The 13225-nt window shown below is 47.8% G+C and overlaps 1 protein-coding gene across 1 annotated transcript in view; it reads left to right on the top strand.

The window, feature by feature from the left end:
• Positions 1-677: 677 nt before the first annotated feature.
• LOC133052057 (heparan-sulfate 6-O-sulfotransferase 2-like) overlaps positions 678-13225 on the top strand; it is a 63472-nt gene continuing 50924 nt past the window's right edge. Inside the window, exons 1-2 of the mRNA XM_061136818.1 lie at positions 678-1105; positions 1966-2484. Of these exons, the coding sequence (XP_060992801.1) occupies positions 678-1105; positions 1966-2484 (947 nt within the window). The remainder of the gene's footprint in view (positions 1106-1965; positions 2485-13225) is intronic.

The raw sequence follows: 13225 nt of genomic DNA on the forward strand, positions 1-13225 counted from the left end.
CTGAAGAGAGCCTTTCCGGACACTTGGCTTGAGGGCGCTCTGCACCTGTTTATTAAAAGAGGTGGTGTTAGGAAATGGATGGCTTCCTGGGTTCAAACCCTCAGGCTCCGCTGTGTGACCTTGGGCACATTCCTTTCCCTCTCTGGGCCTGCTTCCTCATTTGTCACACCACCTTGGATTAGATGCCCCCCCCCCCCTCCATGTAGTATTTAATCATGTGCCTTTCTTTTAACGAATCTTATGAGTGAAGCCTTCCTGTAGACACGGGGCTTGATGCTGGGGATTGAGAAAGAATAGGGAAGTAAGGACCAGTCCCTGCTCTAAAAAAGCTCAAATTCTCATTCCGAAACGTTTTTTGTTTTTGGGGGGTTTTTTTGGTCATGCTTTTTTCTTCATGCTGACTTACCTTTTCAGAAAATGCCCCCGCTTCCGCTGGAGAATGGAAATTGGCAAGGAGAGAGGGAAAAGGCCCAATTTGCACCTTTGCTATTTTAGGGGAGGCTGAAATTACGAGCCAAAGTGTAGTGATGTGCTCACTAGAGTGACCTCCGTCCCCCCAAACCGGAGAAAAGCCAGGTCTTTTGCTTAAGTGGTTTGAGCTCTTAGGCGTGAGGCATTATTACGTAAATTCAAGCTCGCTCCTGATCCTTAGTACCCTGAGTTGCCTGAAGGGGGGAATGGCACTGCCTGCGTGTGCAGCCGGGGCGCTCGGGCCGCCGTTGCAACCGGAGCGAGGAGCGCTCGCCCGCACCACCTGTCCCCGCCGGCATTCCAGAGTAGAGGCCGAATTGGCAGCAAGCCGGCCCGGATCAGTCGCCGCCTCAGTCCGCGCGGGCCCTCCTAGGGGTGTGTCTCGCGGATTCAACTCCCAGCCGCTCCTGGACGAGCCCCTAAAGGCTGCTGCTTCTCTGGCGGGAGCCGCGCGCGCCCCTCTCTTCGCGCTACTGCTCCGAGGCCGCCGCAGGCGGATGCACGACCTCAGGAGACGCTGGGACCTGGGCTCCCTCTGCCGGGCCCTGCTCACCCGGGGCCTGGCCGCCCTGGGCCACTCTCTGAAGCACGTGCTCGGCGTGATATTCTCCAAGATTTTCGGTCCCCTAGCCAGGTACGTTTTAGGCGAAAGCGGGACTCGCGCTTCCGGGCCAGGGCGCGCGGGAGCGGTGCGGGAAGGGAAAGCAACCGCGAGGAGAGGAAAGGGCGCAAAGTTCCGGCTGGCCCGCGGCGGCCGGGCTCGGGGGCTCGGGGGCTCGGGAGGGGAGCGGCGCGCGTTTGGCTCCGCTGCGGCTCCTTCCCCGCGCTTCCGCGGGCACCCTGAGCGCAGCGTCTCAGCTAGCAAGTCGGGTTGCTCGCGGACCCCCTTCCCCCAGGGGAACTCCGAACGCCGGGCTCTGAGCTCCCTCGAGGCGGCCCCCAAGGTGGGCAACCCAGTGCGGGCAAGAGCAGGGCTTCGGAGGCGCACGGTGAAGGAGCCCGAGATCGGGCAGGCGAGGGGGTGGCGGCGTGCGCGCCAAGGGGACTGGGGGCAGAAGCCCCGGGGAGAGTCCGGTGGGCGAAGCGGGATGGGGATGGGAGCCACGGAGCCACCGAGAGTGGAACGAGATGCGCGGAGGCTCGGACCCGTGCTATGAGTTGAGGAGTGGGGCAACCGGGGCAGGCGGGGTCCCACGGGGACGAAACCCCGCGGAGCCGCTCCAGAGAGCCCCGGTGCGGGGAGAGGGCAGGCGGCCAGCGGTAAGGAGTCGGGGGGGAGGGAGGAGGGGTGTGCGGCAGAAGCCACAGCGCTGAGCCTGCCGGGAAGGAAGGAAGCGGGGAAGGGCGCCGCCGCCGCCGCCGCGGTGGAGCACTCGGTGCCGAAGGGAGGGGGAAAGGGGAGCAACCGCGGCGCCAGGGGAGGGGGCGCTGCGGGCGCGCGGCGAGCGCGGGCTGAGCTGCGGGATTGACGTAAGGAGCTTGGGTTTCCCCCAGCGTCGGGAACATGGATGAGAAATCCAACAAGCTGCTGCTGGCTTTGGTGATGCTCTTCCTATTTGCGGTGATCGTCCTCCAATACGTGTGCCCCGGCACAGAATGCCAGCTCCTCCGTCTGCAGGCGTTCAGCTCCCCGCTGCCGGACCCGTACCGCTCGGAGGATGAGAGCTCCGCCAGGTTCGTGCCCCGTTACAATTTCAGCCGTGGCGACCTTCTGCGCAAGGTAGACTTCGACATCAAGGGCGATGACCTGATCGTGTTCCTGCACATCCAAAAGACCGGAGGCACCACTTTCGGCCGCCACCTGGTGCGCAACATCCAGCTGGAGCAGCCGTGTGAGTGCCGCGTGGGTCAGAAGAAATGCACTTGCCACCGGCCGGGTAAGCGGGAGACCTGGCTCTTCTCCAGGTTCTCCACGGGCTGGAGCTGCGGACTGCACGCCGACTGGACCGAGCTCACCAGCTGCGTGCCCGCCGTGGTGGACGGCAAGCGCGACGCCAGGCTGAGACCGTCCAGGTGAGTGAGCGCCCGCGGCCGAGCGGGGCCCCCCGGAGCCGAGCCGGGGTGCTGACCCGGCCCGGCGGGCAGGCAGAGGATCGGAAGGCGCGGCCGATCGGTGCGGGTGACCCAGGGAGCACCTCGGCGTCCCTGCAGTGGCGCCCGGGTTGGGCTGGGCAGGCGCCTGGCGCCCTGGCGCGTGGGAGCAGGGCGCTGTGGCGGCTCGTCCATTCCTACCCGGGACGGCTCCTGTGTCTGCACACGGGTTGGCCTGCTTGGCGCCTCGGAGTGCGCGGGGGGAAGCGGCCGGGAGGCCTGGGACGAGTGCCCCCCGGCAGCCGCCGGGACAGAGTACCGAATGTAGATTCCGCACTGGAGCGCCGGAAAGAGCCGCGCTTTTCGTGTAGCCTGCCTAAGCCCCTCTAGCCTCTCTCTTTTCTCTGCACCCAGCTTCCCAAGCCGCCTTTCTCTTCTTTGACGATCCCGCATTCTTCCCCCTCCTCCTCGGCCTTTCCCCTCGCTTCGACTATTCGCCTCTCCTTCTCTTGCTTGGGATCTTGTCAGCTCCTGGCCGCTTGCTCTTTCCTTTTCCCTCCGTTTTCCTTTCTCACTTTGCTTCCCGTCCTTTCTTTAACCTTTTATGTTTTTTCCCCCCTCTTCCTTCCGTAGTTTTGTCGCCTCGCTCCTCCTTTCTTTCCGCTGGCTTTACTCTCCTTGGGCGAATGAATGTCCCTCTGCGGCTGTTTGCGGACACCCAGAGAGAGCTTGCGCCCCTGGCTACTGGCTGCACGCGGGGCATCCCCTGCGCCTTGCGAGTGCAAGGGGCACCTCACGGGCCGAAGGGCGGGTTGGGACGCTGCTGAGGATCCGGTGTGGGGCTCAGTCTTGAGAAACCTCTCCTGATTTACAAACTCCTGAGCCCTAGAGCAGGGAGCTGCCAGTCCACTTGTGGGAACCTAGGGCTGATGCTGAAAGAGCTGTTTTATGAAAAGCCTGTCACTTTTGAAGCGAGGGCATTTTCCTCCAGCCAGCTGCAATGCCTGGTTGCTGGCGGTCAGGGAGTGCCATAAAGGGGGGAGTAGGAAGGACTCTTTGGGGTGCAGTTGCCCCAGTCAGGGCTCCCATTCTGCTGGTCTCTATAAAACAGAGCGGGCTGCTGCAGGGGATGCCGGGAATGGATAAGGTGAGTTTAGTTGACAAGGCCATGCTCTCTGCCTCTCCACCGAGCTGACCACAGGAGGTTGCTGCTGCTACAGAGGCTGCTTCCCTGGACAGATTCCCCATTCCCTTCTCATGGGGAGGGCTGCTCTGCTCCAGACACTGTCACCTTTTGTTGGTACCTCTTGGAATGCAACAGCCAATGCGGGTTTTTCTGTCCAGCCCCAGACGAATGGAGCCCTCCAACTTTCTGGTCATCACTGAGATTTAGACGGAACCTCACTCCCTACTTACTTTCCCATCCCTCAGTTTACAGTGTCCTTTCTGAATGCTGGAATTCTGGGAGAATCTGTTGAACTTTCATTTCCCTTCCAGCACTAACTTCCCCTGTCCCCAACCTCCTAAGCAAACCTTGACCTTAGGAAGGTTGCCACGTCAATCCATTGTGAAAATTGTACATTGTCACTACAAGACTTTAGGGTTGAAGATGTTCACAAACAATTTGGCAATATTGAAAATAATTCCTCTTGCTGATGGAGCCTGTAGGTGTAGTGAGAGGTGCTGATATAAAAAAAGCTCTTGAGGGCAAAAATCGAATTCCACAGCCATGGCTGTGGCAGAGGAAGAAAAATGAAGTCTTGGCCACTATGGACTCCCCGGCCCTCTCTGGAGTTCCACGAGGCACATGTGCCTTTTAAAATCCCTTTGGACAGGTAGTGTGACATAGTGTGTAAACACACATTATTAGTATTGTGATCTTGTGTATTTGATGGCCACTGTCCTCTGGCAGATTCCTTCAGAAAATTCCCATAGGATAACGAGGACCCCTCAAGGGGAGGGCTTAGCCTCTTGGACAGTCCCCAGTGGAAGCAAAATTATTTGAAATGAAATATGATTTCCTTGGTCATCTAAAGGGTGATACCACAGTGCCATCTAGTCTAATAAAGGAAGAATCACTTTCTAAAGAGTCGGAGTTACTTGGATCTTCTGATATTCACCAAAATGAAGTAAAATTTGCTAGAGAAACACGTGGCTACCCCAAGGGTACTTTATTTCCTTAATTCCTACCCACCTCCGGAAATCTTCATCTTAAAGAGTAGTCATAGCCGAAGGGTTCCAGAATTTCCCAGGATGCTGACTGCTTACAGGACCAGTTCTGTGAACTCTGCTAATCTGTGTGAGAGAAGGTGTGCACAAGTGTGTGACAGTGAGAGTGTGTGTGTATGTTGAAAATTTAGAGACAGAAGCATCTGTGCTGGTGGTGATGCATGAGGCCGAGGAGCTGGTCTCAGGAGACAGAAAGTCAGCCGTGGGGAGTTCCTGTGTGGAGCAGCCTTCCATGCCAGTTGCTGGTGGGCTGTGTGGTCCGCTGAGCTGAGCAGAACAGCAGTTCCGTCTGTTAGGCCTGGGAGTTCTGACGCCTGGGCCTCAGTTCCAGGCCAGCTGTGAGCCAGCTGCATGCCCTTGGACCCTAGCCTCTCCCAGCCTTGTCTGTGTGGAGAGTGCATTCCGGTTCCTGATGAGCTTTGCCATCCCTTATCTCTGCTATGTCTCTGTAAAGTTGTGCTGTTGGTAGCAAGAAGGCAGAGTGGACAGAAGTCTCCCCATTTATCAGATGAGACAGAAGCCCAAAGGGGTTGAAGGACTTTCTCAAGGTCATTGGACTCTTCAGTGATACAACAGGGATCTTGCTCCAGCTTGGGCTGATTCCACAGCCCTGGCTCTGTTGACTGGAACTTCATGAGCAAGGTTTTTTTTTCTTTTTTTTTTTTTTGCGAAAGCACAGTAAGGTATCTCATGTGAGTCATTACCACAAAGTGAACACTCCATGGATGCTCACTGGTGTTATTATCACCTACATCATCACCGTTTCCAGTCGTTTTTACACATGTGTTTGAATGAGTGATTGGACCAGGGTTGCGCAGGCATTGGGAGAGAAATAGAATTCTACCTCCCTGAAGCTTTATGCTCACCAGGAGAAGGTCTGGTGGCTGGGTGGCAAAGGGGCGTCTCATTGCCAAGGCGGGAATCACTGCAAAGCTGAGCAGGGTGGGAGTACTCTGGGGGCCTGGTGAATAAGCGTCAGGAGGAGCCGTCAGCGGCTAGAAGGGACACCTTCTGATTCACTACATCCGTCCATGCTGGGGTGGGGGAGGCGGGCATGAGAGGCCACCGAGCCTGCAAGCCAAGACCTGAATCGTGCTCCCACTGCTACATTCTAGAAGTGCTCGGGTGATATGTAACTGCTGAGTGCAAATGGCTGCCATCACGCTGCCTGGAGAGGACAAAGAGAGAGTGCTTGGCTGGCAAAAGGCACCAGTTTATTAAGATTTGTGTTTGTTTAAAAAAAAAAACACCTAGAAATTGCATTTCATGCCTCTGTGTGCGAATATGTTGTTTAGGGACCAGAGCGAAATCCCGCTCATTCGAGAATTCCCAAGACTGCTTTTGAAAATGTATCAAAACATGGTTGCTGATCAGTTCTTCTGACTGCCAGATTCTGCAGGCTTTTTCTCAGACCAAATTCCCTCTGTTTGTAGCCAACTCTAGTGCATCCCTGAGTCTGTGGGAGGACCTCAGAATTGGGCATTGAGAAAGTGCACCAGGCTCATTCTTCCCCGGGGCACTGTGCTGGCTGGCACACTAGGGTGGCAGCTGGCGGCGGGAGAAGATCAGCTTCCTCGGCTACCCAAGTCAGAGAATCTGGTCATCATATTCATGGTGCATCTTAGACATTTAGCGTCTTTACATTTTGCAGCAGTCATAGGGGAAGAGTAATTAATTGTCACCTAGAATCCACTAGGTTATCACTGACAGGAAAGGACTATATGGCATTTCTACGGAGCATAGCTTTCTCTCTCTTTTGTCTTCTTTGTGGTCACTCCTTTTTAATACTTGTAGTAAAGGCTTCCTTTTCTTTTCCTTTGGTTTAAAGGTGGCTTTATTTATTTATTTATTTTTGGCCGCATGGCTTGCGAGATCTTAGTTCCCTAGCCAGGGATCGAACCCAGACTTCATCAGTGAGAGCACCAGGTCCTAACCACTGGAGTGCCAGGGAATTCCCAAGCTCTATTTTGACACAACCATGTCTTGGTAAGAAGTCCATGGTGCATGAGCCTGCTCATGGCTCAGGTGCCCATGCTCCACTCCTTCCCTCATGCAGTGAAGCAGGACGATGAGATTGGCATGTGGAACAGGGCGAGACAGCGAGTGAATGGATCAATTTAGGCAGCGGTGTGGTCCTTCTGGTCCCTCAAGCTGTAGGCCACTGGGTTCTCACAGGCGTAGCTTCAATTAGCCGAGGATGATAAGAGCTGTTATTGCCTCCTGCCCTGCACACATGTATTTCCCAGGAGAGGGGGAGAAATTCACCATGATAAATTAACATCTTTGCCTGGATGGCAAATACGTTGCTGGCATCCCAGCCAAGCTCAAAGTTCTCAAGGTGGTATAAAAAGCTATTTGGAATTAGATTTTCTTAATAGTAATTTTAGATTAGTGCTGTTATGTGGCAATAAGAATGTTAGAGCTTGTCTTTTCTAGATATCTGTCGTCAAGTAGTATGAAGTGACTTTAAAGAATAGTCACCTCTTCTATCTGTCATTCGTGAAGCGAAATTTTGTGAAGCTGCCCATTATATTCCAGGAGAGATGTGTCATCTTTGCTCTCACAGAACTTAGAGTAGAACAGAATAATTTGGTGTTTTAGATATTTAATAAAGAAGATGGGTTTTGTTTGGAAATGATTTGAATATCAATAATGCCTTCAAAATGTCATACCTTTATTGGGATATGTTTTAAAAATAGAGAAAAGTTCATCTGTTTATGTAACAGTTTAGGTCTAATCAGCAAACTTTGTGGAGTAAGTATTATGACCTCTGCCTAGTGCTGGCAGTTGGTGGAGATTAGAGCCCAGACAAATCCCCAAAAGTCGAGGTCACCGTCTTCAGCCTCAAGTTCATGATGGCAAAAATGTAGAACTATGGAGTATAGACAGGTGGGGAGAGGGGAAGAGCCAGTGATTTGGCAAGTCCACCCCCACTCTGTAAAATGGGAGACTTAAACAGGTTGCTTTCTAAGGCTCTTTTCTTTCTAAAAGATGATGAGCAGGCCAGAAAAAGGAGAGATCTGTTTGGAAAGCCTTCTGGGAATAGGTGGCTTGTTTTCGGGAAGAAACTGGCTTCTCAGGAGACAAGGGTTTCATCCCTGGGTGGGGAAGATCCCCTGGAAGAGGAAACGGCAGCCCACTCCAGTATTCTTGCCTGGGAAATCCCATGGACAGAGGAGCCTGGTGGGCTACGGTTCATGGGGCCCAAAGAGTCAGACATGACTTAGGGACTAAACAATGAACAAACAACAAAATTTAGAAGAAAGGAGGCATTGTGGGTGGATGTGGCATCCTCATGGCATCTCAAGGTCAAGTCCCCGAGAAGGTTCATGCCTGGGGGAGGGTTAGGGAGCCTCATTGTAGAGGTCCTGGAATGGCAACCAGAAGGTCAAACCCTAGAGGTATGAGAAACTCTTGCATGGCAGGAATGTAAGAAGCACAAAAGTAAATGTAGTCAAGTTAAAGAGAGAGCTCTGATTTCCGGTCTGGAGTCAACATGGTACCACTGACCAAAAAAAAGAGGTTGAGAAGGGGCTCTAATGAGCACTGGGAGGGTATTGAGAGTTGTGACCAGTCTAACTTGCCTAGGTTTCTACTGGCCAAGGCTTGCAAACAAGTGAGAACCGGAGTTCCGAACAGGTTAGGGCTTAGTTGTATACATAGGAGTCTGTGAACCCAGTTAATCTGAATTCACAGTTGGCAGTATTACTTAAATGATTGCTGCAATTTTGATGTGGGAATCTTAGCCAAGGAAAAGACTGTTTGAATAGAGGAAAAGATCGACAGTTATGATTATATAAAAATGAGAAATGTTTATCTGTCCAAAAATAACCAGAATGAAAAGGCATGTGTCAAACAGATGAAAATATGCACAACAAATAAAACAGACAAAAGGCTGACATCTTTCCTGGAAAAAGAGCTCCAACAAATCGAGCAGAAAAACAAAGGCTATGACCAGAAAATTTTGCAACAGGGAACCAAAGCTAGTTTACAGAAAGGGAAAAGCTTAGTTTTCAGTTTCTAAACTAAAGAAAAAAGTTTAGTTTCACTAGTACTAAAGAAATGCAAATTTCAATTGTATATAGGAAAAGCTTTTTGCTTCTCTAATTAATTAATTTCTCAGATTGAAAAAAGACAACTAGGTATACATCACCACCGCCGCCAAACAAAAAAAGGGTAGTAGTCAGTGTTGACAAAGGTGTAGTAAATACCATCATTCATATACATTGTTGATGGAAATGTAAATTGAAATGATTCTTTTGGAAATAAAATAGACAAACAGAGAACATCGGCAGTATTTCTTTGACCCAAGATTTCTTTCCTGGGTTTTACTGAAAAACCGTCCTGTACATGTCTTTCTATCACTCACTCATTTATTTATTCATTTATTTACAAATATTTATTGAATATCTCATCAATATGCTATGTGCTGGAGGCACTGTGAGGAACCAAGTGGACATGGTCCCTGGCTTCATAGAATGGGAAAGGTAGACATGAAACAAATAATTCATTACTGAAAATGTGAGAAGTGCCATGAGGAAAAAGCAGAGGGTGACATGATAATGGTATCCTAGGAGGCTACCATTATTTGTAAGTTATTTGGAGTTATTTGTAAGTGTAACAAATTGGAAAAATCTGAACAATGTATAGGAGAATGGTTCAAGAAATCTCAGTACATCCACTTGAGGGATAATTTCAAAGCCATTTAAACATCCTTTTTAGAGTATGGAAAATTGGTAGTGATTTAATGCTCAGGGGAAAAGAGATAGACAGTTATGGGCCCAGTTTGACAACAATTATGTGAGAGAGCGAGCAAAGGGGTGGGGGTGGAAGGAGAGAGGCAAATCATCTTTCCATCCCTCTCAAATCTAAGCATAAAAGGCAAAGAATGGAAGAAAAACACCCAAATATCAATGGCTCAGTTAGTGACTTATTTTCTTTCTCTGTTTCTTTGAAGGATTTTAATTTTCTTTACGAGTATGCATTGCCTTCATAATAAAAATAAATGTTAACAGTTTTTAAAATGATGCTTTATTATGGCTTTGATAAATTACACACGTCTGCTTTTTGGTTTCTAAAGACTATTGGCTGGTTATTTCATTAGCCTCTTGATATTCTGGGAGTCCTTAATGAGGAAAGCAGCCTTGGCTAAATAAACTCTGAGACTGAAAGGCAGAGGTATTAAGTTAGACATCGACTGTTGATTTTTCTGATGATTGGCTGTTATCACATTCCAAAGAATCCACAGAACTCTTATACTAGTACAGTACAGAGATATTTGAGTGGATTGCCATTGCTTGTTCTCTGTTTAAAAATTAAATGAAACAGGAAATTAATAATGGCACACAGAAATAAAAGGCTTACTCTCTTCAGCCAGAGCCACCCAAGATAGCCTGGACTTTGAATACTCATGAGCCTCTTTTCAAGTGAGCTGATACGAGAGCTAATGGTCTGATTAGAAGAGTGAAGTCTTGGGGTTGGGAGAAGGACTGTAGGTTCTAAACGTCCACAACTGAGGGCTTAGATCAGTTAGTGCATGTGCTGCCCTTATCCAGGAGAGAAGTGGAGTCCAGTCTGCTGCAGCAGCCTCCCCCTAGAGCAGTTTCACTTCATAAGAGCATTGCCCCCGGTTAACTGTAAATTAAGTTGACTAGACCAACGGTCGCCAACTTCTTTGGCACTAGGGACTGGTTTCATGAAAGACAATTTTCTCATGGACTGGGGATGGTGTGGGGATGATTCAAGTGCATTACATTTATTGTGCACTTTTTCTATTATTATTTTATCAGCTCCTCCTCAGATCATCAGGCATTTGGTCCCAGAGGTTGGGGATCCCTGGACTAGAACACTGCATTCCTCAACTGCTCTGGGTATCTGAGGGGCCACTAAATACAGTGAGGTTCAGAATCTTATTGTTGAAACTCCACAAAGACTACATTCTAGGGACAAGCTATTTTGACAGTGTAAAGAATGTGCTTCGCAGTTGGGAAGCTAATATCAACATTCTGTGCCAAATAAGATGAGATATTTAGTCACTGAGATTAGGAGAAAAAAAAGGTATAGATGGGAATATTCGGTCTCCCATTAAATTGTAATGAAGATTCCAATTAATGGTATATGTCTTCTAATACAATGTCATTGTAAGCTAGGAGAAATATTTGTCTAAACTTTTAGTAAAATATTTATTGGCAGAGAAGCTTTCCTAGCTTTGCTAGGTATTGGACTTTGCAGATTATTCAGTTGGTCTTATTGCATGCCATTTGTTATTTCTGCCATTTTGCCTCTAAGAACAGTGTTGAAGACTTTGACACATTTCAGAGCATTACACAAAATAAATCTGTCTTGCACATTCCACTGTGCTTTTTCTGGAATATTATAAATATTCAAATATAGGCACACTTGCAAATTCAAAATAAAATTCAATAATGCAAATTTGGCATAAATTCCATATTTATAACTTAGCAATAGCTTTGAACTTGTTATCCTATGATATAATTGTATCAAATATGAGCTCCTGGGAATTACCAATAAATATATTTTTCTGATTAAACTGTGGGTTCTTTTTTAGTCACAATTTAGGCTTCAATTCTTGTATATATTATAAGAGAATAATTTGCACTTCATTTACTCTAAATTGTCAAGAATCATGTTCTTTCTTGATGTAGATGTCTGCAAAGAGGGCTTCTTATTCAGTTTGATTGGTTTTTGAATTTTACCAGTGGAGATGCCCTACTGAGCCTAAGAGAATTGGTCTGTTTCTGTGAAGAGTGTAGTTCTAATGAATCACTTCCATGCACATTTCGGAAGGAATACAGAGCAACTGAAAGTGTGCAATGCATTGGTTTACATCGAGACCTTTGGAGAAATGAGCAATAAATCTAACAGGTTTCTTTGGAATTCTCCTAAAATTGGTAAGTCACAAGTTTCTACTTCTTAGGTGGCTCTACCTAAGACTTATTGTTTAGTCACCAAGTCATGTCCAACTCTTTTGCGACCCCATGGACTGTAGCCCGCCAGGCTCCTCTGTCCATGGGATCTAGTTCATTATTTCTACTAAAAATAACTTAGAGACTGAATTTCTTTCAAAGTGTGAAATTTGATGAGTGTGTGAGATCATGCGATTTTATTTCTCCCGTTTGGGCTTTCTCATCATTTATAACTAGAACTGAGAGCAACAAAAATGAAGCCCTGTAAGTCTATAACTTCCTACTAACCCACTTCAGTTTTCAAATTGCTTTGGGATTTTTATGAACCATCCCTGTGAAGTTCATAAAAAGCAAACACAGTTGACATGATATGTGAGAGAGAAATACAAAATGTTCAATATAACCATTTTATTATTAAAAACCTAGAGTCAACAGCTTGATTCAGCAATAAGTCCTAAGGAATTTCCTGGTGGTCCAGTGGTTGCGACTCCTTGCTTTCACTGCTGAGGGCCCAGGTTCTCTCTCTGGTCAGAAAACTAGGACCTCACAAGCCACATCTAATATTTATGAGTGTGTGTGCTTCTACACACACACGATTAGAACTGGTGTCAGCTCCCAGTCATGGTCAGGTAAGGGCATAATGGTTATAAAAGAGCAAAGTAGAAAGAGTGGGGGCAGGAGAGAGGAGGGATTGGAAAGAGAAACAGAGTAAAATTAATATTTCATGGACATCCCAAATGTGTCAAGCACTGTGCTAGGCATTTTCACTTACAATTTCATTTAATCCTTGAAGTATCCTTGCAGTGCATACACTTTCTAAATTCTCATAACACGGATAAAAATTTGGCAAGTACTGTTTTAAAGAGAGGAGAAGAGGAGGAAGAGGAAGAGGAGGAGGATTGGAAAGGAGGGTGAAAGGAAGGAAAGAGGTAAAAGAAAGAAGGAGGGAAGGAGTGTTAGGGAGGAGGGAGATGTCAAGCTTGCCTCATCTGAAAAACTTTGAATTTTTGGGACCCTGCATTATTTACCTCATCATTCTGAGCCTGCCCCTGCACCCCACCCAACTAAATCCAGTTGTTAAACTAATTGGATCATGTGGGTATAATGTGGATAACTAAGACTTGTTTCACACTCTGGAGGAATGAGATTAGGCCCAATTCACAGCTTTTCAACTGCTCTTATTAGCTTTGCAGGGATCTTTTCTAAAGAGGATACCCCACTTCCATGGGGATCTATTTTTTTATCCTCCAATTCTGCTTCCAGAACATTATCGTTTTGAACAATTCTTGCAAATCTAGAGGCAACAGATTTTGATGGTAGTAGGAAGTGGCACGCTCCTTACTCTTGTCACTTAGAACTGCATTTTGTAGTGAATGGTCTAGAAATCTAGAACCACTTTTTCCAAGCTCAAGCGTGACCCAGAAAAAAGAAAACCTCCTTGCATTCTTTTCAAAGTAATATATGTGATTTTGGAATTTCTGTATTAAGTCCTTTCTTCGTAGGAGAAAATAAAATCCACCTTAAAATGATAAAATATTCAATCCAGTTTTGCCAAGCGGAGTCTAATT

Source organism: Dama dama, chromosome X (assembly GCF_033118175.1).
Source record: "Dama dama isolate Ldn47 chromosome X, ASM3311817v1, whole genome shotgun sequence".
Classification (NCBI taxonomy): Eukaryota; Metazoa; Chordata; class Mammalia; order Artiodactyla; family Cervidae; genus Dama; species Dama dama.